At 57.3% G+C, this 24,566-nt stretch overlaps 3 protein-coding genes and 1 long non-coding RNA gene across 5 annotated transcripts; 2 read left to right on the top strand and 2 right to left on the bottom strand.

Annotated features, from left to right (window-relative positions):
* The first annotated feature begins 3,272 nt into the window (after positions 1-3,272).
* LOC309681891 (uncharacterized protein) lies at positions 3,273-7,589 on the top strand. The gene is made up of 4 exons (XM_082495860.1): positions 3,273-3,384; positions 3,913-5,354; positions 6,067-6,150; positions 7,079-7,589. The coding sequence occupies exons 1-4, from the start codon at positions 3,327-3,329 to the stop codon at positions 7,082-7,084; spliced, it is 1,590 nt and encodes a 529-aa protein (XP_082351986.1). The 5' UTR covers positions 3,273-3,326; the 3' UTR covers positions 7,085-7,589.
* A 3,209-nt stretch (positions 7,590-10,798) lies between these two features.
* On the top strand, positions 10,799-14,451 carry LOC309681850. Its single transcript, XR_014270077.1, has 5 exons — positions 10,799-11,054; positions 11,468-11,561; positions 12,808-12,942; positions 13,072-13,198; positions 13,880-14,451. It is a non-coding gene; the product is annotated as an uncharacterized lncRNA (long non-coding RNA).
* LOC309681849 (caspase-3-like) lies at positions 12,883-15,607 on the bottom strand (the record flags this gene model as incomplete). 2 transcript variants are annotated; one of them, XM_082495816.1, is made up of 4 exons in its annotated part: positions 12,883-13,130; positions 13,223-13,352; positions 15,127-15,299; positions 15,406-15,607. In XM_082495816.1, 4 exons carry the CDS (start codon positions 15,605-15,607, stop codon positions 12,883-12,885), a joined length of 753 nt encoding a protein of 250 aa, XP_082351942.1. The 2 variants fall into 2 exon arrangements, 1 of the variants encoding a protein (XP_082351942.1); XR_014270076.1 differs by lacking the exons at positions 12,883-13,130; positions 13,223-13,352; positions 15,406-15,607 and adding an exon at positions 14,453-14,576 and having other exon boundaries at positions 15,127-15,153.
* A 2,323-nt stretch (positions 15,608-17,930) lies between these two features.
* RETSAT (retinol saturase) lies at positions 17,931-24,290 on the bottom strand (the record flags this gene model as incomplete). The annotated part of the gene is made up of 9 exons (XM_082495718.1): positions 23,911-24,290; positions 23,210-23,411; positions 22,491-22,688; positions 22,270-22,389; positions 19,758-19,896; positions 19,475-19,584; positions 19,015-19,181; positions 18,518-18,677; positions 17,931-18,076 (listed from the first exon to the last, which is right to left on the bottom strand). Exons 1-9 carry the CDS (start codon positions 24,202-24,204, stop codon positions 17,931-17,933), a joined length of 1,536 nt encoding a protein of 511 aa, XP_082351844.1. The 5' UTR covers positions 24,205-24,290.
* Between the last annotated feature and the right edge of the window lie 276 nt (positions 24,291-24,566).

The raw sequence follows: 24,566 nt of genomic DNA, 5'->3' as shown, positions 1-24,566 counted from the left end.
AATGAAACGAAGGTTTCCTCGAACAGGCTTTTTTTTTTTTTTTTGCGAGGGGCCGGGGGCGGGGGGGGCGCACCAGATGTCCTGTTTCCCCGCTCCGCACCGGGATAAGGCTGGCGCTCCGCGGACTCCCAGCTCCTGCCAAAGCAGCTGGTGCAGAGGCAGTGGCTACACTTAATACATTTTAATTAGCGTCATTAAATTCTTCCATTTGCTAATTGTTTCTCCTTTTGATCCTTTATCCTGACCAGATTAGCCCTCGGGGGAAAAGGACGGGATGGGGGATGCAGACGCTTCTGACAAGGTGAGGACTTTATTATCTCCAAGCGCGAAGTTGTCACCAGACCTTGGGAGACCGTGTGAAAATGCCCCATTTGGTGATAAATTAATGGCTGGATTTGCGTGTCCAGCCTGTTCTTGGCCATTCCCGCAAAGAGTCATCCCCCAAAAAGTGCCATCCCACAAAGATTTATGAGCAGAGAGAGGACCGTGCGAGAGAAACCTCCCTTAAGTGTGAACGCAAAGGAGTTCTTTTTCACGTGGTAAAGGACTGCCATCGCTTTGGGAAGCAGCTGGGTGGGACCGAAAGAGAATTTCCTCCTCCTGCTCTGCAGCGGACGGAGATAATAATCCTCCATCCTCCTCCTTGTCCTCCTACCAGCCGACATCCGCGTAATTGCGCTGAAGCCAGAAGCAACTTCCTGGTCGTCCACGCTGATGGCAGCTTCCCGTTCCCGGGGGTTCCGCGGGGAAGGGTGCAGCCGCACGGAGGTTAGGTGAGGTCGCGGGTCCTGTTTATCGCCTTCCTTTTAGCCAAGCAAACTGTTGAAGGAAAACGAGCCTGGTGCGAGCCACCAGGCGCTGAGCTGATGTCAGCCTCGTACTCGGTCTTTTGGGGCAGAATTCCGTTCCCAGATGCATTGTTGTAAATCCAGAGGAACTTGGCCTCCGTTCAGTTACTCTTGACTTCCAGGGGCGTGAGTGAAAGCCGAACTGGCTGGGCATGAGAAATAGCCTCGCTTGTCTGTTTTAAATCTCAACAAAAGCATTAGGCCAACTGTTCTTCTGTCTCCTTAGAAAGGCAGGCATGGGCAGAGCCGAGCTGCTAGGATTATTGGAATGTATTGAATTGAATAGAGGATTGGGGGGGGGGGGAAGAGAAGAAAAATCAACCGCATAATCCATCATGCACTGAGGCCAAGTCAGGATTATTCCCCAAAGTATTATCGCCGTGCGGGACTCATTGGCTTTGGATGTTGAACGACGCTGTGGTAATTTTTTTCTGTGTTTTAGCGGTAAACGGACTGACTGGGGCAGCTAACGAATTCGTGATGTTACTGCAATTCCTTCCGGCAACACGTTGAGACTTCGCTGCTTGTCATTCAGCACCGAAGGATGCCGCGTTACGGATGAGACAGCTCTGGTGACACCAAGCAATAGTGGGAAGCACACGTGGGTAAGCACCAAGGAAGTTCATCCTGGGCGGAGATGAAGGCAAATCCATTGATCTAAACCAGCGAGATGACGGGGAGGACACATCGGGATTGTTACTAACGAGGCAAATTACAGAGACTCGATGGCATAATTCACGCATCCAGAAAACTGCTATCGAAAGGTCTAACTGGTTTGGGAAGGATGGGCAGGGAACAAGTTGGAGATGAAAGTTTTTGAAGAACGATGTACCCCCATGCCGACGTCCCTGACCAGAGGGAGACAGACCCGTGCAGGGTCACCAGGGAGCGGTAACAAACACGAGGGAGACCCAGGAACAACGCCTGCAGCTCTTTATTTTACCAGCATCCCCCAAAAGCCATGGCTCAGCAGACATCTGCTGGAAAAGGAACGCAGGAGGAGGCAAACCCTCTGAGAAAGGCTTGGACAGCGGGTGGGGACAACTTTTGGACACAGCAGGTGAGGCACGGCTGGAAGACAGCCAGAGATGACATCAATCACAGCTCGAGGACATCCAGCACCGCAGCCACCTTGACTCACTGCTGTAGGGTCGCCGTTCACGGACCTGAAGATATCAAATCTGCCTGAGGAGCTCAGTTATGAGCTCCAGACCCCCGTAGCTGCCCAGACCGTGGTAGAGGGTGACGGGCAGACTTAAGGATCTTTTCTTCATTTGCATCTGATCTGCAGCAAGTACAGGTCATCTTCTACTCCAGCCGGCCGAGCGGGAGGTTGGAGACGGGTAGGATTATCTGTAAGACATAAGGAAATGTTTCTGATTGTTCTGCTGACCAAGCTGGAGGATCGTCCCCCAGTTTTGGGCAGTGTCCTCCAAGGTGTGGAATGCCCGGGGAAAGCCCGGAAGAGAGCAAGAACACAACCTACAGCGACAGATGGACATTCAGCCCGGAGAAGGGCGACGCAGTGGTCTTCGGGAGATACATTACCTACAGAGGAAAGGAGTAAATAGTCGTCGGTGCCCACGGAGAGCCAAAAGCTGATTTTCTGCCGTCGGTGGGAAGAGCCGGAGTTGCACAGGACACGTCCAGCCTGGCCGAAAACACAAATAAAAGGTTATCAGAGGCGTCGGACTCGCCGCGCTGCCCCGACGCGGCCGTCGTCCTCAGCAGCGCTTTGGGGAAGCGGTCCTGAACCAAAAGAAGGGAGATTAGCCCCGCTTTCTCGCCGGACTCCCCCTCGCCACGGCCTGTTTCCTCCCCCACGAGACGGAGGTGGCCACAGGGCCGCGACGCCATTCCAACGGGCCGAATCCCGGGGCGAGGGAGGGGGGGGAGAGGGGGTCCGGCCCTTCCGAGCGGGTCTGGACGGCCCCACTGGGCCGCCGCTGACACGGGCCCCAGCGCTGTTTTCTCAAAGCCTGGAAACGGCCCCCAAAACCGGCAGTTTTTACCTCAAACTGCTGCTTTTCGCCCCAAAGACGCAGCAGTCAGGCCAAGGCGGCCCCTGGCTGGGCCTGCAGCGGGGGCGGGGCTCGCCACGCGCCGTGGGCGGTGAAGCCCCGCCCATAATTTGCATAAGCCCCACCCAATTCGAAGGAGTCATGGCTCAGCCTGCCCTAAGTCCCGCCCCGATTCTCCACAAGCCCCGCCCCGTTTCCCACTAGCCCCGCCTCTTACCAAGCCCCACTCCGGGTCCCCTAAGCACCGCCCACTTCTCCTTAAGCCCCGCCCCAATGCCCTCAGTCCCGCCCCTTCCCCGGTCTCTCATATACACCGCCCCCGCGCGGCCGCTCTCCCTCCCGCCCGCCTCCTCCTCGTTCTCGCGAGATCTGCCGCCGGAAGTTGCGCCTTGTCTTACCGGAAGCGGAAGCGGGCGGACCGGTGGGTGTCGGTGCGGGCAGTTCCTCTCGGGTCGCCATGCCGCTGAGGCTGCTCCTGCTGCTCTTAGCGCTCTGCGCCGCGTCCCGAGCCGAGGGTGAGAAGCCGGCGGAGGGCGGCTGGGGCGGGGGAAGGCAGTGAGAGGGGTCTGCGGTCCGGGGGGGACCCGGGGCGGGAGTGCTGGGGGGTGACCGGCAGGGAGGGCCACAGCTGGGGGGCCCCGAGGTCGGGGCGCTGAGGGGGAGCGGTTGGGGTTCCACTCGGCAGTGCCGGGGAAGGGGGGGGAGGCGAAGCCAGGGCAGGTTCTGATACGGGCTTTTGGTTTGTTGGGGTTCTTCTGCCGTTGTGCCCCTCCTGCGGGTGGGGGGAGGCCAGTGGGGGCACTGGGGGAGCTGCCTAGGGACACCGTCCCGCCGGGTTTGTCACGCTTTTGGTTCCCCCCCTGTCATTTCCCTCGCTGGGGTGTTTCCTTCCCCTTTCGGCAGCGGTGGGGGAGCTGTTTCGGACAGCCAGGTGTGCTGCAGACACCAAACGTGGGGGTAGGAAGTGACCGTGACCTCTCTGTGTTTGCTGACGGGGACTCGCAGAAGTTGGAGGAAAATAACTCCGTCAAATCTTCCAACAGGCACTGACGGATCATCCCAACCTGAAGCACACAATGGCCAGGAAACCCAAAGGGATGACCACCTGCATACGTCCCAAGAGACAGAACAGCAGCGCTCTGAATCTAATACACCCAATGAGAATGAGGCCAAAACGAACACAGGCAATGGAGAGATGACGGAGAACGGCCAGAAAGGCACGGGTGCTTCTGGTCACGGCAGCCACAGTGAGAACCAGACCGGTGGCCAGGGTGGCAGTGACCATGACAACAGCGGGACTGGCAATGTCGATGGCAGCAGCAGTGGTACCCAGGGCGGCGGGAACACCGGTACCCAGAGCAGTGGGAACACCAGTACCCAGGGCAGCGGGAACACCGGTACCCAGAGCAGTGGGAACAACAGTACCCAAGTCAGCAGCAGCCCCAGTAGCCAGGGCAGTGGGAGCTCGGGTAGCCAGGTCAATGGGCAGGCTGGTAACCAGGGCAGCGGTGACCAGAGCCAGAGCGACAACTGGGACAGCAGTGACAAGAAGGACGGTGACAACCAAGACAGCAGCAACAAGGGCCAGGATCATAACAGGGACCAGGGTAACAACCAGGGCAACACCAACAACAACCAGGACCGCCAGAACAAGGACGAGGACACCAAGCAGAACACCAGGAACAAGGACCAGAACACCAACCAGGGTAACGACCAGAACACCGGGAACAAGGACCAGAACACCAACCAGGGTAACGACCAGAACACCGGGAACAAGGACCAGAACACCAACCAGGGTAACGACCAGAACACCGGGAACAAGGACCAGGACACCAACCAGGGTAACGACCAGAACACCGGGAACAAGGACCAGAACACCAACCAGGGTAACGACCAGAACACTGGGAACAAGGACCAGAACACCAACCAGGGTAACGACCAGAACACCGGGAACAAGGACCAGAACACCAACCAGGGTAACGACCAGAACACTGGGAACAAGGACCAGAACACCAACCAGGGTAACGACCAGAACACTGGGAACAAGGACCAGAACACCGGGAACAAGGACCAGAACACCAACCAGGGTAACGACCAGAACACCGGGAACAAGGACCAGGACACCAGCCAGGCCAGCAACAATGCAGGCCAGGGCGGCAAAGGCGAGAACCAGGGCAGTAATGGCGAGAACCAGGCCAACAACGAGGGTAATCAAATGGACTCATCAAGAGATAAAAATGTGTCGCCACAATCAGCTTCTTCCGCTGCTGAGAGCGACAGCCTTTTAGACGACGAAGAAAACCCTGGAGAGGAAGAGGATGAGGTTAAAGAAGGCAGTGATACCTCTTCCTTTAATAACGCGAGAGAGAAGAACGTTCCTTCTCTCCCCAGGGACCAGTCAGAGAGCAGCCACTTCTTTGCCTATCTGGTGACCACGGCTATTATCGTTGCTGCCTTATACGTTGCGTATCACAATAAACGCAAGGTGAGTGGCTGTGCTCCTTCCCCAGCCTCCCCACATCTTCCCTGCGGTTTAGGAGCTTCCTTTCCTCTCGCCGGTCACCGCTGCAGAGCGGGACCTGCTCGGTTGAAGACCTTTCCCCTCGCCCTGACTTTTGTTTCTCAGCAATACCTCCCGCTTGCTGCACGGCCTTGATTTGATTAATGTTAATATTAATTTCCGCCTCGGTCCCAACAGCTTTGGGAGGAGCAGGGTGGGGGTGTTGTAACTAGGAACGGGGTCGGATCTCTGTGGAAATTGGGTGGCCTGGGCTCTGCTGGTTATTTTCAGCTGAGAAAAGTGAAAAGATCTATGAAGTTACCCCGCGTTTTCTCGCTGAAAATGAGTTTTCTGACGCGGGTTGCAGAAGACTTGTCCTTAAATAGTCTTGCGTGGGGGGATGCTGCTCAAATGACCTGTCTTTTGCTCTTCTTTTTTTTTTTTTTTTTTCCTCCTGTAAAGCTATTTTTGAGGTAGGAGAAAGACAACAAATTACCTCGTTAGCGCCTGCTTTCACCCTTAGCTGGGTTTATATATTGGCATTTATTTGTTTTGAGTGCGTTTTTGAATTAAATACAGTCACTGGGAGGAGGGAGGCGAAGCTGGTCTTTGGCCCATTAGAAAGCATTTGGAGTGAGAAAAAGCTAATTTGATTGCTGCCGTCCCACTCACCTTGTCCCTGCTCCTCTCTCCAAAGATCATTGCTTTCGCTCTGGAAGGAAAAAGATCCAAAAGTGGTCGAAGACCCAAATCTGGCGATTATCAGAGACTGGATCAAAAGGTAAGATCTATCTGAAATGGGTGCTGCCTCACGCCGGGAGCCGGGCCGGCTGGGAGAAGAGGCTGCGGCGCCTGGTGGATACTCTAAATGCGATATATTGGCTTTTCACGCCTAGGAATGATCGCAAAGCCCCTGTTTGGTTGGTATTGGAAAGCAGATTTTTTTAGCAAAAAACCCATTCTTGTTCTAGAAACAGAGTTTTGCCCCAAAATGGAAGTGATAATGCTGAGAAATGGGGGCGCAGAGGGCTAACAGAGCAGAAGTTTGTGAGTCTTGAGCTCAGGTGTGCTGAAGAGCAGTTTGTCACCGACTCAAATGACTTTTTCAATAAAGCTTTCAGCGGGAGAAGGGCTGGATTCGGGGATAATTCCCTTCCTCCTTCCCCTTGAAACTTTTTTTTCACCTGTTGTCCTTGGTGTCAGAAGTGTCTGTAGTTATTTTCCGGAAAGCAAATTTTTAAAAGTTGAAAAAGCGAAGCTGAAATTTAGTCTTCCAGAAGGCTGTCAGCGTTTGGGGGATGGCGAGGGTGGCCGTTTTCAAATGCCATTAGGGATTTTGCATATAAAACTCAAGGCAGGGGTGTCCTCGGCGTGTTGTCGGCTCTGCAGCGGCGCGGTGCGCCCTTGGAAGAAAGCTGAGTTTCCACTCCCTTCCCCCGTTGCAGCCGTGCCTGGCTGGGGAAGCCGTCTTGAGTGCCGCCCAGACGATTTGCCTGCCCGAGCCCTCCCCGTTTAGTCTCGCCAATATTTGGGGAATTTTTTTCCCTTGCCAGGAATTCCCTGACTTGTGCCCGAGGCGCAGGGGGCGGTGAGAAAGAGCGTGGTTTTTATTTGAAGGCTCATTGGAGGCGCTCGGCCCGCTGAGTAGAAAAGCAGCGCTGAGCTTTCAAATCGTTTTAAACCTTTTTTTTTTTTTTTTGCCTTGTCAGATCTAGATCCCTCCTCGGATATTCGGTGACGGCCGGTGGTGAAGACGCAGGAACACGGGGACACCCACCGACTGCCCTGCTGTAGTGCCCCGGGTTGTGGCCGCGCTGCCGAATTCAGCTTTCAGACAACAGGAGGGAGGGGAAATGCTTTTCGTTTTGCACCTGCACCTCGGTAACGTTAAACCTCTCGCTTCCTCGAAATGCCTTTCTCCTTTCCCGGCTGCCTGAAGATGAACTCGTTTTTCCCCCGGGGCCGTCTGCCCTCTAGCCCGTGACCCAGGAAAAGCCAGTCCCCAGCACTTGACAGAACTTTTGTGTCCGAATGAAATGGAATTTGCCATCTACTGTACTGACGTCTCCTCTTGGAGGGGGGGGAGGGAGAAAAGCCCAAAACCCCAATAAATCCACCTGTGAAATGAGCCATCTGACTCTTCCCCTTCCAGAGTGATAGAGCTGCCTTTTGTAACCAGCACGGTCTTGCTCGAGGCACAGACGTTCTCCCCTTCTGCCCGTTGTATTTGGATGCTGAAGTTTGAAACGTGACTGATTGCACTAATGATCCGCCAGGGACTCGGATTTGATTGGATGAGTTGATTATTTTTCTCTCTTCTGTGATGAAGGCAACGTTAGGGTTTATCATCTAAATTCTTCTCTTTCATACACGTCTTTGGAAACGCCGGAGCAGTTTTTGGCCCTTGGAGCTTAAACTCCCTCCCCTGCATCTTCTGCTCCACGCGGGTCTTTTCCCTCGCAATTCCCAGAATTCCGATGTTTTGCACTTAAAGGTGACATTTGTGGTTTGATGCTGCGAAGGAGGGCGGGCGGCTTAGGCTTAGAAAGCTTCGTGCCAAATCGCCGCGGTGTAGTCGTAGCGGGTTTTGCCTCGCAAGATTGCTTCCCTACCCCTGTAAAACGTAGTTAATGTAAAACGTACGGTGATCCTGAAGCGTTTGGGATGAAGGAAACCTGCGGTCTCTTCTTCCAAAGTGGTAATATTGTGGACTGGGTGTATCCAGCTCCGCTCCATGAGCCTCCTCATCCCTTGTAGAGCTCTCCGGGACCGAGCGCTCGGCGTTGGCTCTTGCTGGAGAAGCGCCGTTTTCCCGCCCGGTCGAGAGGCGATGGGACTGCGCGTCCCCTGGCTTGCGCAAGCCTTGGCAGCACCTCTCGCCTCGGGAAACCGTTGTAGCCGGCGGGGCAGGCGCCGTCTCTTCTGCCCGTGAGTCACCGCGGGGTGTTTTCTCCCCGAGGTCACCTCCTGAGCGGGCGGCCGCCGTGTGAAAGGTTTCATCCTGCGGTCAGCACAACCTCTTCCACGGCTCCGCCGGCTTTGAGGAGTTTTGTGGGGTTGAATGTACACGTGACGGCTGCTCGTCGCTGAGCTGGTGACTTCGGTGTGACTGTGGAGCACTTAAACTGGAGCCAGGGCAGTGCCGGTGGCGTTTAAGGCTGCAAAACACGTGGATTCAGGAGTTAGAGCTGTGAGGTTGTTTTAATTTCTGTAGTTCTACTCCAAAAGTGTTTGTTTGAGAGGGGCCGTTTCTGAAGAGGGCGTGAAGCGCCAGCCCACCTCCTGCTTTTATTTTTTCCAATACGAGCAGAAAAAAACAAACAAACAAAAAACAAAATCGCTACGAGGCGTGTAGAGCTCTTCACACGGGGATCCGTCTCCACCCGAAGCTGGTGCCAGCCGCGCCTGAGTCACCCTCTCCGGCCGCATGCCGACTGATTGCACAGGAAAAATCCCGGCGGGGCGAACTTCCCTCCAGCTGGCTGCTGCGAAAGCCTCCGGCGGGATGAGGCCGGCCCTTTTCCGGCCTCCCCGAGGTTGCGAACAATTGGTAATCTGCCCTGCGGTTGCTAAAGATAGTCGCATTTGACAAGGACGAAGATGTTTCCTTGTCTGGACGTGAGAGCTACAGCTGTATTATTATTTTTTTTTTTCCCACATAAGAGGGGAGAAGCAGCTTGACCCCCTCTCCTAAAAGAAAAATCCTTTTTGAGTTTGTTTTTTTGTTTTTTTTTTCTCCTTTTTGCTGGCTGTTCGCAAGCACAGAGAGGGGGGAGAAAATCCCCCTCGGCTTTAAATAGTTTTCAAGGTTTCCGTAGTAAACTTTTCTGATGCTGAAAGTACTCGCAGAAGCTGTTTCGGAGGAGGAGAGCGTTGAGGCGGAGGGAACAGAAAGGCAAACAAGTTTGGGAACAGACTCCTTGAAGGGCGGGGGGGGGGGAAATGTGCCTTCTGCAAAGGGTGGGAACTCCTGCAACAAGACTCCAGTGTTTCGGAGATGCCGTAGGATAAGGCAGGCCGGCTGTTGTGCCGCTGATTTATGGGCAGGACGCGGGGTGGCTTTTGTCTTAATGACAGCGGAGGGGGGGGAGGAAAAAATACCGTATGCCACCACGTGAAATACCGTGTGCTCCTGAGCTGCTCGCTCCTGCTTTTTTAGAGCGTGTGCGCTGTTTTCCCGCTTTGTCCTATTTTTTTTTTTTTTTTTAAATTGAAAACTAATTTACGACAGGTTTGGGGTTTTTTCCCCACCATCTGTTGGCTTTCCTAGCCCGCGAGGTTTTTTTTTTCAAATGCCTTCCAGTCCTCTCGCCCTGTTGTATTGGAAATCCCACCCCGTCACCCCCCCCCCAGTTAGTTAACAGCGAGCCGAAGCGCGGGAATTCTTTGGAGAGCAGGACCGTTGTACCTCAATTTCTCGACCGTCAGGTTGGACCAAGCGTGAGCTCGTTAGGTTAACGAGGACGTACGGCACGTCCCGGTGAGAGCTGTTGGTTTGCTCCGTGCCCGGCGTGGCTCAGGTGAAACAGAAATGCCCGTTTCCCGGGAAGCGCAGGGTTTGGGGAGAGGCAGAGCTTCACGCCAGGCTAAATCGGGGGAGGAGGGGGGGGAAATTCCCCCCTCAAATCTGCCACCCCGCAGTTCCCGAGGGCGGCGTGTTTCTGAATACAGTCGCTGTAATTGTCCGAGCTGCGTGGAAACCCCTGGGAATGACTCGCGCTTTGTTGATTTTTTTATGGTATTTCGATTTATGCCACGTGTTTCGAACCAGGCAAGGTGCGCGTAACCGTTTGCCTTTGCGGACACGACGCGTTTTTGAATGGATGGTATCTGTCGGTACGTGGTGGTTTTTGCCCAACTTTACTACTTTTAGGCCAGCCGCCTGGCCAGTTTGAATCAGCAAAGGGTTTGTTTTCTGCTGCAGTGAAATGCAAAATGCTTTGAAGGATCTGAATTTTTCTATTTCTTTGTAAATTTTTTTTTTTTTTTCCTCCGCGGTGAAGTCAATAAATGGATTTAAGAACAATAAATAAGGCGTTTTCACTTCTTTTTTTTTTTTTTTTTTTTTTTTCGCGCGTCTTCTTTTCACCGTCTCCTTTGCAACCTGGCAACAGCCGGTGCGGGTTAGTTCCTCTTTACGTGAAAGAAAAAGAACGGGTTTAACAAAACCCAACAGTCTTTGAGCCCAGCGGTTCGCCTTCCGAGCTTTGTGTGCTCGATTCGCACCTGCAAACTCCGTCCTCTCCTGACCGACGAACCCTGCAGCCGGAAGGAGCCGAGACGGGTTTTCATCCCGGAGCGGATTTGAAAGGTTTCCAGTCTGCTTCACCATCACCCTGTGCTCGCGACGCCGTTCCTCTTCACCGGTCCCTCGTGTGGGCGGTAATGAGTGGGGTTATTTGGGATGTGACCTCAGGATGAGAGTTTAAACTGCTCTTAACGGAGCTCAGCTGCGCGTCTGTGCTGCTGTATTTCTTCTTCCCCCCGCAGGGAGGCTCTGAGGAGGATGCAGATCCCAGCAGCCGAGACTGGGAGAGACTGGAAAAGCGAGAGCCTGGTGGTGTCCCGCCACGGGGAGAGCAGCCTGCGTGGGATGTTGCTGCCCCGCCAGCCCCGGGAAGGGGAAGAGAAGGTGCCGTGATGGATGAGGGCGCTTCTGGGTAGCGTCTGCCGCTGCTTCCTGCGGTAAATGGAGGAAACTTTCCCCTTTCCCCCACTTTTTCCCCTAAAAGGAGAAAAATCCGCCCTCCGGCGCTGTCTTCCGGCTTGGCTGGACACCGGCTGCCTGGCTGTGAGCGGGGAGGGACGGACGAGGACCACTTGTTTTCCTCTTTGACGGGGTTGCTGCGAGCTTGGGGGAGGAAAAAAAGGGGTGGAAATGGGGGATTCGACTGAAAACTCTCCCTTCATCTGCGCGTGGGGTCCAAGTTTTCCTACGAGGAGATCGGAGCGGCGCTCTGCTGCCTGTCTTTAGGGCGATTTTTGGAAGAAACAAGGATTACCGCATTGCGCTCCAAGAGCTTTTTAAACCCCTTGCCCTCTTCCCACTCTGGGTTTGAGAGTGCTGTAAAGGTTTCCGAACTATTTTATTTCTACAGGTAGAGCGAATGCGGTGGGGATGGCGCAACCCTGCAGGTCCCTCGAGGGAGAGAGGCAGCGGCGTGAACGTCCCCTCCCGCGTGCCGGGACGCGGTGAGTGCCGAGCGCGGGTTGTGTTGGGGCGGCTGTACCCCACACCTCCCCGTGAGCCGAAGTCCAGGAGCGGTTGTGTGTGTGCGGTGGGGAAAGCTAAATGAAACTAAAAATTATTTGCTGGCGGGGTTGGGCTCTGCTTATCGGAGCTGAGTTGCTCAGGGCTACGCTGAGAAGGAGCGATAGGGCCGGAGTTTACGCGAGAGGCCCTCAGGGTGGAGGCGGCGCAGGTTGGACGCATGAGCTTCATGCGTGAGCGCGGGGTGAAACTCTGCCCACGGCGCGGGAGGTCTCGGCCCCGTCACCCTCCTCCCGCGGCCCTCTGGGGACCAGTCCCCGGTCTCGCCGACCAGCGGCGTCCCCGTGTTGGCACAGGAGCCGTTCGGGCTTTTTTATTGCCGTGGCTTCTACCGAAGAGACCGCGGGGAGGAGAGGAGAGGAGCCTGAGCAGACACATCAGGTCCGCGCGGCGTCGCAGCGCCTCCAGCCCTTCCGCTCGCATCCCGCTGGAGCTTTTTTTCCCCCCCTCTCTCCCTTTGCTCACCGAAGAAGGAAGCTCGCAAAGACCCCGTTATCCCTCGGGAATTCTAAGAGCTAACTTCACCGAGTGCTCCCAAATCCGCTCCCTCGCCTCTGCTCCAGGTCCCAACTTAACCCACCAACCTGCAAACCCTCCTATATATATATATATATATAATTTTTTTTTTTTTTCAAGCCTTGAATCCCTGAACAGCCTCCTGAGCAAACAGCCCGAACATGAGGTGATCTTTACGGCCGTGTTGTCGTTATGGGTAGGGCACCGGCCGGGTAAACACACCACCTTTGCCTCTGTAAGGCAAAAGTCCGTGACCTGTGCAGGTTTATTTAGATTTAAAATAAATAAAAAATAATAATAATAATAAAAAAAAAAAACCCCAAACACAACAAAGTGGATGAGAATATATTTGCAAGGTTGTAGCTCTTCCGTGGAAAAAAATCATGGGCAGACGCAGGTTTGTGTCCCCTTCCGGAGCTGTGTGTGTGACCGTGGCGTGAGGGTGTCCGGGTGTCGCTGCACCCTCCTGTGCTCGAATCGGATCTTTCTGCTCCGCAGAAGGTCCTGGGGGCAGACGTGCGCATGGCTTGTTCGATCCTCGCCCCCCCCCCCCCCCCAGCGTAGCTCCCAGGTTGAGCCCCTCACCTTTCCAGATGGGTTTTCTCTTGGTTTTCTTGTCACTTCTCCTTATTTTTTTTCTCCATGCCTCAGGGGACTTGTTGCAGCCAAGTTGCTCTTCACCCCACCCCCCTCCCCCCAAACGCTTTCCTGCAGAACCAGCAGCTCTCAAACACCGTCTGCCTCCTCCGCCACGGGCGCCGAGAAGGGGAAGACCTCCTGCAACAGGTTGGTGACGAAGCAGGGCATCTCCTTGCAGCCCTCGTAGGTGCCCCTGGCCTGGCAGCGGACGGCCACCTCCCAATTAATGCGGGTCATGAGGCGGTTGAGGGCCAAGTGACGTTCTTCCCCCTCCAGGACCTTGAGCAGGGCCTGGAGGAACATGGATCCGGAGATGTTGAGGAAAGCCACGTAGCCTGCGGAGCGCAAAACGACGTCAGCTGTGGCGTGGCCCTGAGATGGCAGCGTTGGCGAGCCAAAATCGGTGGGTTGGGGGTCTGTCCCTTACCTGGGCTGCAGGCGAACATCACGACGGTCTGAGGAGGGATGGAGAGGTAGTCTGAGAAGCCGTCCGGCTCGGGCTTCCCGCTGTCGCACTCCACAACCACCCCCTGGTCGAATTCATGCCCCCGGCAAGCCTGCGGGCAGAACGGCTGTCGTGAGCTTCCCCCGGCTCTGCTCTCTCCCTTTTGCCCCTCTCCAGGGCAAACCTAAAGCTGCTGGAGGCTCCCTGGGGACCTGTGTCCCCTGCACCCCCACCCCAGGCTGCAGAGTCCCCTTCCCGAGTCCCACAGCCCTCCATGGTTCCTCTCCTCTCTCCATCCCCTTCCCATCAAGCGTCCTTTTCCCTCCTCATCCGTCGCAGCTCAGCTTCGCCCGGCCTCTCTTCCCGACGAGCCGGGAGATGGGGCTCGCTCCTCTCTTCCCTCTGCACTTCTCCCGAGCCCGGTTCCCCTCTCCTCCGCGGTAAATGCGGTGCTGCCCGTGTGAACCCACAAACGCCCCTGGAAACGCGAGATTCCACTGGGAAAGAGATTCCCTTTGGAGGGCAGCTCGCTTCGTGCGGGGGTCCTTTATTCTACATGATGGTTTTCTCACAGGTGGTTTTCTATTCTATTTTCTTTATTCTACATGATGGTTTTCTACATGATGGTCTTTCTCGCAGGGACGGAGTGCCGGACTGGTGTCGGGAAGGCGCTGGAGAGGGATTAGAGCTCTTGAGGGCACGTTCCCGCTGTACCTGGAGCCACCTCTGCTGGCACGTGTGGGTTGAGACCGGACTAAACAACAGCGGTGGACGTCTCCCAGCGTTAGGGGAAGGGGCAGCATCCCCTCACCTGCCAAACGCCAGCGGGAAATCCTCCCTCGGGACACGGAAACGCCCGCAAACGGGCTGTGACCCCCACACCCAGCACCGAACAACCCGAAGAGGCGGATGGAGGCCACCGGGAGCTGCGGGGTCCGATGGGGAATGCCGCGGGGAAGCAGCCCTTCGGAACCCTGCGGTGTCTGCTCTACGAGGACAGCGTTCGCCAGCACCAGCACGAGCTTTGCCCGCTGACGGAGGTGCCCGGACCCGTCTGCTAGCTTGTCTGCGGGGACGTCCCCGGCTGTCACCACTCCCTGAACCGTGGCCAAGCCCTTCGCCAGAAGGAAACGAACGCCGTGAGTGATTTATACTCGCTTTCGGGTGAAAATATTTCTGCCGATTTGCATAAAGTTTGCAGAGCTCGCGCTGTCTGCTGGTTTCCGTCCAGTTGCTGGATTATTTGTTTTGTTCAGTGAGCTCATCCTCCCTGTCGGATCGGCGGTTAAAGCGTACTTCCAGGGCTCTTTTCCTGCAAGGGCATGTTCAACACCCCCTACCCTCCCCCCCACCACCACCCCGTGAGCTTTATTTTTTGCCCTACTCCATCACCAGTTTACAGCTGGGCTCCTCCCAGCCCTTCCCCCGGGGGTTCGCTCTGCCCAAACGTCACGGGGATGGGATTTGAAGGCAGCTTTTCCTCGCTCATCCCTATCCTGGTGGCGTCTGGGAGGAATAATTGATCCCAGCAGCGTTACGTATCATGGCAAAGGATTTGGTTTCAGCCCAGGTAGTCCAGAGGGTGCGAACCACTGTCTGGAGACACCGGGAAAAGACCTTCCCGGAGAAGGGACACGTGTGTGGGTGATGAGAGGCTGGGAGAGGGGTGTTTGCAGGGAGCAAAGAAACCTCAAAATCGGTGAAAGCGTGAAAAAAAAGAGGGATGGAGGGTTGTGGGGGGAAGCTGGGGAGCGACGAAAGGATGGAGCTCCGCAGTTAAAACAGGCTTATAGCGGCAGCGACCTTAAGCCTCATGCTTGTGCCGGTCTAATTCTGCGCAAACGGAGCAAAAAGGGGATCAAATTATCATCCAGCGGCTGCGTTACCTGGATAAAGAAGATTTTGGGGGTTTTGATGAGCGCCCTGCACTTCTTTGAGGATAAAATCTGGAAAATCCGGGTCAGTTTAACCGGCTCCGAGTCGCAACCGAATACGACCCCCTCCTCTCCGTGGCTGGAGATGATGCTCACAAAATACTGCCCGTGCTCGCAGCGGCACTCTGCAACGACACGGCCAGACCGATGCCGTCGCGCCTGGGCTCCGGGATGTCGCGGAGGTGGGAAACGGGATGGGGGTTTGAGGGGCTGGTGGGAGAGCCGCCGTACCTTGCTGGTAAAGGTCTTCTATCTCCTTGGCTGTCTTGTTGTGCATCAGCTTCACCTCGTAGTTGAGCCGTGAGAGCGTGGTGGAAAGCTTCTCCGCTTCCCTCTTGGCTCCGTTGCGGGTACCGAACGTCACATCACCACGGCTGCCGTGGAAATGGGTGTTGACGATGACAAGAGCCCGGCTTCGCCTCGGCTGGGACATGCTGGGATGTCCCCTGGGAGAAAGAGGTGGCCTCCAAACCCCCACCGCGCCGGCAGGGAGCTCGGGGCTGTGTCTAGCGGTGTGTGCTCCTTCGGGAAGTCCGGGAGAGTCTGTATCCTGGCTGACTCAGCACCGGAGCAGCAGCTGATCTTCGAGGGCAATGTCCTGTCACCTGACGAGGGAGCGAGATGGCACCGGGGCACGACTCAAAGGGGCAGGAGAGGGCCATGGCTTGGTGGGCATCGCCGGCTGGGCTGCCACCGTCCCGCTTGGAGCTTATGGGGCATAAATGGGGAGGGGAGGGGAAAGAAAAAAAAAGGAGGAATTTTTTTTTCCTCCAAGGGGACGATGGAGGAAAAAAGGAGAGGAGAGAGGGATGGAAACACCTGTGTCGCGGGAAGCACCCAGAGCAGCCCCCGGCCATCCCTCCGTGCCTCTCTCACCCTGTCTGACTCTGGGTTTCCCCCAAAAGCCGGGCAGCTCCCTCTTCCCGCCGCTGAGCGTGGGGAAAACGGCCCCTTCCAGCTGCCTCCGCGACCTCCTTGCGGGGCTTTTCGGCCAGTCCTGCTTATCGCCTCGCCCTGCCCGCTCCCGGCAAGGCGGTAGCCACCCTCCAGCTGGCTTCACCTGCTTGGGGTACCCATTTATGGCCCTCCTGCAATGATTCCTCCCCAAAACCAGTCCGCGCTGGGGCAGGACGAGCCCCCAGTGACACGCTCGCAAGGAGGGGGTCTCACCGACCCTTTCTCTTTCCCCTTTTCCCCAACTTGCTGACCCGGGGTGTCCAAAAACCGCCCTCTGACCTCAGCTAATGTGTCATCCCGCGCGTCACAAGGCGCGAATCACAAGATGTTGGTCCTTATTTTATTTCTTTCTGGTCTCATGCGCTTCCCTTCCCGCTTGGAGAGGGCTTTGATCATGTTCCCAAGCTTTTCCCGGCAGGCAGGACTCGTTTTATTGCTTAAAGGAGTGGGTGTTTGCACCATCGCGCGTCTCTGGGCGATGGGGGGGATAGAGCAGCACCAAAACAGCGGCGGCGCAGCGGGGTCGAGGGGCTGCTCCACCGCAGAGAAGGCATGACTTCGGAAGCACCGTAGAGCGAGCAAGCACCGCTAATTTAATTAAGCCTGGCTTAAATTCCAATCCGCCCTGCCTGGATTGCGGAGCCATGGGATGAGGGGGAACGGTTTTAAACCAAAAGAGGGGAGATTTAGGTGAGATATCGGGAAGAAATTCTCTCCTTTGAGGGTGGTGAGGCACTGGAACAGGTTGCCCAGAGAAGCTGTGGCTGCCCCATCCCTGGAGGTGGTCAAGGCCGGGTTGGACGGGGCTTGGAGCAACCTGGGCTGGTGGGAGGTGGCCCTGCCCAGGGCAGGGGGTGGAATGAGATGATCTTCAAGGTCCCTTCCAACCCAAACCAGTCTGTGATTCTAGAATTCACGCCTGGCCTTGGTGTGCCAGAAGGACCTGCTTACCCCACCGCCCCATCGAGCCAGGAGCCGGCTCCTTCCTAAAGGATCACGTCCACGAGCTTCTCCTGGGCACCTTCATGAAAAGGCGGTGATGGGGCTTAGGTTGGCGTGATTTCCCCTTGCTTAAATGTAGCTGGTGCCCGTCCCGCAGCTGGCAGGGGTTCACCAAACCTGCCTGATGCTGCCCGGACAAGCCCGTGCATGGTCCTATCTCAGAGAGGTGCTGCCTCCTCTGCCTCCGCAACCCCTGGGGCTTCTGAGTCCCACCTGGAGCTTTAGGAGCCCAACGAAGCTTTAGGAGCCAAACTCATCACCAAAGATGCCATCTCAAAGGGGGAAAGCATCCCCTGGGGGCTCCCCTTGACTCAGCAGCTCTGGGGGCTGCAGAGTTGATGCTCTTCTTCTGTCCACACGGCTCTCGGACACTGGTGGGGACCAAGCGGACCCTTGGGTGTTGCTGGTAGAAGCGGTTGGGTCTTGCCTTCTGGTGCTGCCTGGTTGGTGGGGTTGCCTTGACTTGTCTCCTGGCCTCTGTTGCACATGGCGGCTCTTGGAGCCCCTCTTCCTGACACCGGGAGAAGGGGTTTGCCCTCAAAAGGGCGGCCGGGGATCAGCGCTGGCTTTTACTCGCTAGTGGTGGAGGTTGTGGTGGAAGGAGGTGAGCTCTCGGTGGGTAGGGTCCAAGGGAAGCTGGCTGGAAAGTAGGAATGGCATCTTCCTGGGCTGTAATCCTTTGACATTGCGTTAGAGAAGGTTGTGCTATGGGTGACTGACAGCTGAAAATAGGGCACGGGGGGGCGAGCCGGCGGGCTGGGGAGAAAGGGAGGTCCTGGCGGGTGGGACAGCAGGCGTTAGTCCCTCTTCTTAGAGTTGGTGGCCTGCGTGCGCTTTTTCAGCTTCACCAGGTCGACGTAGAGGTTGCGCTTGAGGACGACGCTGGCGCAGATGAGGGCTCCTTGCAGGGCTCCCATGAAGCCCACTAGGCACAAATCCTGCCCTGGAAGAGAGCGGGAGGTGGCGATGGCAGCAGCCGTGGTCCCCCGTGAGCAACCCCTGCTCTCCGTCCCCAACTCACCATCAACGTTGTCTTGGACACCACCATCCCCAACCACCTTCCCCACCTTCCAGCTGCCATCCCGTGGGTTTGAAGCCACAAAACCCCTCCCTGTTTGACCCCTTCCTCCTCCCCAGCAGGGAAAGGACCTCATCCTGCCCAGCTCCAGGGCAGGGAAACCATGTCCAGGAGCTGGAGGAGGCACAGCCCTTTCCTCCTCCCCATGCAATTCCATTTTGACGTGCTCCAGCAGCTCTTGCATCACCCCATGGCACGGCAGCTGCTTATCCCCTTATTTCATGGAAGGTTTTTCTCCCCCCTGATCCTGCTTCCCCAGAGGTGTCCTCATCTGGGAACGCGGTGTGTGGGTGGTGGCTGTGGTACCTGTCAGGTAGAGGTTGGGGACAGCCGTCTGCGCCCTCACGGTGGCAATGGCTTCGGCTTGCAGGCGGGCGATGTTGTGGTCCATGCCGTAGATCTCCCCCTTGGGGCTGGCGATGTAGTGCTGGTTGGTGAGGGGCGTCCCACCGGAGATGTACTCGATCTGGGGGTGAAGGGGACAAGGTGGTCTGTGGGGGTTAGGCGTGGTGGCGTGGGGTGGTTGGTTGTGCTATTTTCTTGAGGTACGGGCAGCGACGGGTTTGCTTGCAGACACTTGGGTGGTGGTTCTGGCCAAGTTTGGTCCCAGGATGGTCCCGGAGGACCGTCATCCCCCCACTTTGCATGGTCAGGAGGCAGTGGCAATGGGTTGGTGCCACGCTGCCCAAGCTGGACCTCACGTCCAGCAGACCCAGACCCAGCTCCTACGTTTGCAGGGTGGGTCTGGGTAGACAGGACCCAGAAGAGGAGCTGGAAGACCCCCGAACCCCGGGTTTCCTCACCCTGTCTTTGATGCGAGGGTAGAGCTTGAAGACAGTCTGCATGATGGTGTCCACAAAGGTCTTCTTCAGCTCCTCGTAATCATCTCCCCGCTTATTGACCTGCTTGTCCTTCCACTCCTCAAACCACTCATATTTGGCGAAAGTCACAATGGCCATCGTGGATTTACCTGCAGCAGGACGAGGTTGGGGCGGTTGTCCTTCTGCCCGCCCTCACGCCACCATTTCGCTGCCGCAAACCCAACCCTCCCCACGCAAACACCTGGGATGTCCCCAGGGTTTTGTGGTCCCGTATCCTTCGTCCAGTTAGCTTGAAGACCGCTTTCCATGAACAACCTGCTCGGCAGCTTTGACCACGGCTACTTGAGGAGAAACTCCTTGTTTGCGGTCATCAAACAAACCCAACCCCAGCAAGAGTTTGCAAGCCACTCCCAAGCGTGCGTGGTTGAGCTTCGGCCGTTACCTGGGTGCCTCATTTCCCAGGTGGGGTCCTTGGTCGATGGGCAGGTGACGAACAGGAGGGGGATGTTCTTGGCGGCTTCTTCTCTGGAAGAAGCCAGGTAGCGATTCGTTCTGCAGAGAGATGCGAGGGTTCGAGGTGGGTTTTGGTGAAAACCTTGCCCTGAATACTTGTTATGGCCGAATGCCCGCGGGGCGAGGAGAACCGAGAGCATTTTCTGAGTCACCCCCCAGGAATTCATCTCCTTATGCTTAACGAAGCACGTCTAAGGTGAAGCCAAACCTACATTTCATCCAGGTCATTTCCTGAGTACATGAAGTAGTTGGTGGGCTCCAGCCCCAGCTCTTCCCTTGAGCCGTTAAGACCTACGAAGACGGTGAAACCCCCTTCACCGTGTGTCGCCATGCGAAGCTGAGACTGGATCTCTGCGAGAGGGAGGGAAGAAGGGGGAAAAATTAGTATTTTCTGGGATCCTCAGCCCCGGAGAAGTGGTTTCTCCTAGAAGAAGCCCCACTCATTGCTCCGATGTTGACTTGTAAAGCTGATTTATTTTGGAACGTCCCGTGTGTGCTCAAGGGGTGGGACGGCAACTCCTGCGAACTGTAAGGCAGGAGCGGTGCTGCGATACCCTCTAAGGGAACCCTGTCGGGTACCTCTGCCTTGAGATTTTGCTCTTATTTAATGACCTTCTGGGATTTAAACGCGCTCCTGCTCTGCAAAGGTTGAATGGTTCTAGACCGGGATGATAATGTTGCCCAGAAAGCTTCCCACCACACCATCCCCCCCATCCCATCAGACCGTGTCCCCTTCCCACCCGACCGTGTCCCCTTCCCACCCAACTGTGTCCCCTTGTCCCCTTCCCACCCAACCGTGTCCCCTTCCCACCCGACCGTGTCCCCTTGTCCCCTTCCCACCCGACCGTGTCCCCTTCCCACCCAACCGTGTCCCCTTCCCACCCAACCGTGTCCCCTTCCCACCCAACCGTGCCCCTTCCCACCCAACCGTGTCCCCTTGTCCCCTTCCCACACGACTGTGTCCCCTTCCCACCCAACCGTGTCCCCTTGTCCCCTTCCCACCCAACCGTGCCCCTTCCCGCCCGACCGTGTCCCCTTCCCGCCCGACCGTGTCCCCTTCCCGCCCGACCGTGTCCCCTTCCCGCCCGACCGTGTCCCCTTCCCCCCCGACCGTGTCCCCTTCCCCCCCGACCGTGTCCCTTCCCACCCAACCGTGCCCCTTCCCACCCAACCGTGTCCCCTTGTCCCCTTCCCACACGACTGTGTCCCCTTCCCACCCAACCGTGTCCCCTTGTCCCCTTCCCACCCGAACGTGCCCCTTCCCACCCAACCGTGTCCCTTCCCACCCGACCGTGTCCCCTTGTCCCCTTCCCGCCCGACTGTGTCCCCTTCCCGCCCGACCGTGTCCCCTTCCCGCCCGACCGTGTCCCCTTCCCGCCCGACCGTGCCCCTTCCCGCCCGACCGTGTCCCCTTCCCGCCCGACCGTGTCCCCTTCCCGCCCGACCGTGCCCCTTCCCGCCCGACCGTGTCCCCTTCCCGCCCGACCGTGCCCCTTCCCGCCCGACCGTGTCCCCTTCCCACCCGACCGTGTCCCCTTCCAACCCGACCGTTCCCCTTCCAACCCGATCGTGTCCCCTTCCCGCCCAACCGTGTCCCCTTGTCCCCTTCCCACCCAACTGTGTCCCCTTGTCCCCTTGTCCCCTTCCCACCCGACCGTGTCCCCTTCCCACCCGACCGTGTCCCTTCCCACACAACCGTGCCCCTTCCCACCCAACCATGTCCCCTTGTCCCCTTCCCACCCGACCGTGCCCCTTCCCACCCGACCGTGCCCCTTCCCACCCGACCGTGTCCCCTTCCCACCCGACCGTGCCCCTTCCCACCCGACCGTGTCCCTTCCCGCCCGACCGTGTCCCCTTCCCGCCCGACCGTGTCCCCTTCCCACCCGACCGTGTCCCCTTCCCACCCAACCATGTCCCTTCCCACCCGACCGTGTCCCTTCCCACCCGACCGTGTCCCTTCCCACCCGACCGTGTCCCTTCCCACCCGACCGTGCCCCTTCCCACCCGACCGTGCCCCTTCCCACCCGACCGTGCCCCTTCCCACCCGACCGTGTCCCCTTCCCACCCGACCGTGTCCCCTTCCCACCCGACCGTGCCCCTTCCCACCCGACCGTGCCCCTTCCCACCCGACCGTGTCCCTTCCCACCCGACCGTGTCCCCTTCCCGCCCGACCGTGTCCCCTTCCCACCCGACCGTGTCCCCTTCCCACCCGACCGTGTCCCTTCCCACCCGACCGTGTCCCCTTCCCACCCGACCGTGTCCCCTTCCCACCCAACCATGTCCCTTCCCACCCGACCGTGTCCCCTTCCCACCCGACCGTGTCCCCTTCCCGCCCAACCGTGCTCCTTCCAAAGCAGCAAGAAGGTTTTGTAGCAGCACTAAACCCAACTTGAAGTAGACATTTCACCACCGAGTGACGCTCGTTGGTGAAGCGAACGTTTCACCGTGAGTTTTGGGGCGCTACACTGCGGTTTTTAGGGGAAACCGAGCGGCAAGCCGGGGCTTCGCCAACCGCGTGGCCCGTTTTGGCCGATTAATTTAGGCTTGATTAAAAACCCTGCGAAGATATCTATGGCCAGGGATGGTGTTTTGGATGCCGCAAGGTGAATGACGGGAGTTTTGGTGATGTCTAAGAAATAATTATAAAGCAGCCGCTTTCTGACGTGGCTTTGAGGGGGATTAATGCCATAAACCCCAACGAAACCCAACGCTGCCGTGTTTTACCAGGCAACGCCCGCGCCTCCGCCGGCAGGAGCCGTTCGTAGGTGTTGAAGATCCCGGCGTCCGAAATGATGATGGGAGCGAAGATGTTCACCAAATCTTGACCTTTCTTGACGCTCACGCCTGGAAGGGAAAGACCGGGGAGGGGAAGGAACGGCTCCGGTTAAAAGCGACGCCGCGGTGGGGAGAAGCCATGTGTGTCCCCGTCCCGTGCCGGCGCTCACCGCAGGCTTTGCCTTGGGAGTCCAGCAGGATGCTCTGCACCGGCGCTTTTCCCAACACGTCGCCTCCGGTTTTCCGGATAACGGGAACGGTGTGGAAGACGATTTCCCCGGCTCCCCCTTTGGGGTACCACGCGCCGTGGAGGAAGTGGTTCACCAGGATGCCGTGCATGGAGAAGCTGGCCTTGGAAGGCACCACACCTGGAAAAAAAAAAAACGGGCCAGCGTCGGGTCAGTTTGTGCCGAAACGTGGTTTTGTGGCTCCTCCTGAGGTTTTTAGGATGAGGAACGCCCTGTCTGGACGCAATGCTGGAAGGAAGGACGGCGGTGGGTGAGAAAAGATGGGTCATCGGTCCCAGGCGGAACAGGGAGGGCGTTGGACGTGGGCGGCCCTGTGGCTCTTTCGCAACTGAACCGGATGAGTTGTGGGGTGGGGGAACCGTGAGCGCATCCCCGGGGCAAAGAGGACCGGTGACGGCGAGGCCGGGGCCGGTGTGGGCGCCAGCGCGAGGGTACGGGTGAGGAGACGTTCCCTTGTGGAAGAGGAGCGATGCCGCGGCACCACACAGCCCGAGGACACGGAGGGAAGGAGGTGGAGATGAACAACGGGGGGACAACCGCCCCACTGGCTTGGGGACGAGGACGCTCGCGGAGGGGGTTTGGAGATTTTTTTTGGCTTCCCAAGGGTTTAACTTCACCTCCGGCTCTCCTTGGCCACCTACCGTAGGTGGGGAAGATGTAGCTGAAGACGGCCCTCAGCTCCCGGTTGGTGGTGAGACCTTCCACCACCTCTTTAAGGCTGCGCGACGCCAACCGGCAGAAGGGGCTGAGCCACGGCAGCAGCCCCGAACGACACAGCAGAGTGACCACCGCCCGGGGGACCATCTTCAAGACGCCCACCAGCACCACCCCTCTGCCCACGCTCTGCGGGGGGGGGAGGGGGGGAGAGCGTTACTGAGCATCCACTGCCGACAACCCCGAAAATGCGCAAAAAGCAGCAATTTCCCCCCCCCCTCCCCATAAATTCACCGCTTGGCTGAGAGCATCTGAGTGCCGCGGTAAGGGGAGAGTTCTCCCCCCCCCCCCCCCCCTCCCCAAAAATAACCCCACCCCTCCCCTGCATTGGGGGCTCCCAGCCTTTGTGTAATTAGCGTTAATTTAGCATGGGGTTTTGGTAACGATGACGGCCCCACCGGCTGGGAGATCCCGGAGCATCATCCCACGGCGTCGGGGTGGGGGGTGGGGGGGTGTCTCCCAGCACATCCCCCACAACGAGTGTTAAAACCTCTGGGTTTTTCGGGGCAGAAAACGGGAGATTTTGGGGACGCCTTTCCCACCGGGTCGTGACGAGGTCGTTATTCCCTGCGGGCGTTATTCCTCGGGGAGGGAGGGGGGGGGGGGGCGGAGCGGAGAATTTTTTTACCTTCACCAACCGCTCGAACTCATCGATAGCGGTTTCCTCTCTGGGAAACTGTTCTTTCAATCGCCGGAAATATTCCTCTTTGCCGGAATGGATGCGATAGGTGCCGTCGCGGCCGGGTTCTCCCAAAATCACGGCGTCGTAGACGGGCGGCAGCTGAGCCCATTCCAGCTGCCCCTCCGTCAGTTGGTCCACCATGAAGCGCAGGATGGAGCCCTCCTGCATCTGCCCCACGTAGTGAATACCTACAAAGTGTCGGGTTTTTGGGTTTTTTTTTTTGATTTCTTTTGTATTCATTTTGGGGTTTTTTTGGGGTGGTTTGGTTTTTTTTGTGTTTTGTTTTTTTTTTCTTTCCCCCTTTATTTACACCCCCCTGATCTGGGACGCACCCCCATCCCCCACCAAGCGGCTCCGTATGGAAAATAAATCTTCCCTTTCCGGGTCGAAGGGAAAACCGCGCGCTGGCTGCCAAGTTTTTAACAGTTTTTAAGGAATTTCGTTACCCGTTGGTATCTTATTTTTTTTTTTTTTTTTGCCTTTCTCTACGGCTGTAAATAATTAATCTCCGGGCAGACTCGAGCGGATGGAGAGAGCCGGACTTTGTCTCTGCTGGAAGGAGTTTGCCGAGGGAGATGTGCCCCGAGATGACATTTCCCCCC

Source organism: Vanellus vanellus, assembly GCF_965231255.1.
Source record: "Vanellus vanellus genome assembly, chromosome: 26".
In the NCBI taxonomy this organism is placed as follows: Eukaryota; Metazoa; Chordata; class Aves; order Charadriiformes; family Charadriidae; genus Vanellus; species Vanellus vanellus.
This window is presented reverse-complemented; position numbering and strand designations above follow the sequence as displayed.

Coding starts and splice junctions, on each gene's coding strand:
- LOC309681891 (XM_082495860.1), top strand. CDS start 3,327: ATGCCGCTGAGGCTGCTCCTGCTGCTCTTAGCGCTCTGCGCCGCGTCC. Junction 3,385..3,912: donor CGCCGCGTCCCGAGCCGAGG/GTGAGAAGCCGG, acceptor ATCTTCCAACAG/GCACTGACGGATCATCCCAA. Junction 5,355..6,066: donor CGTATCACAATAAACGCAAG/GTGAGTGGCTGT, acceptor CTCTCTCCAAAG/ATCATTGCTTTCGCTCTGGA.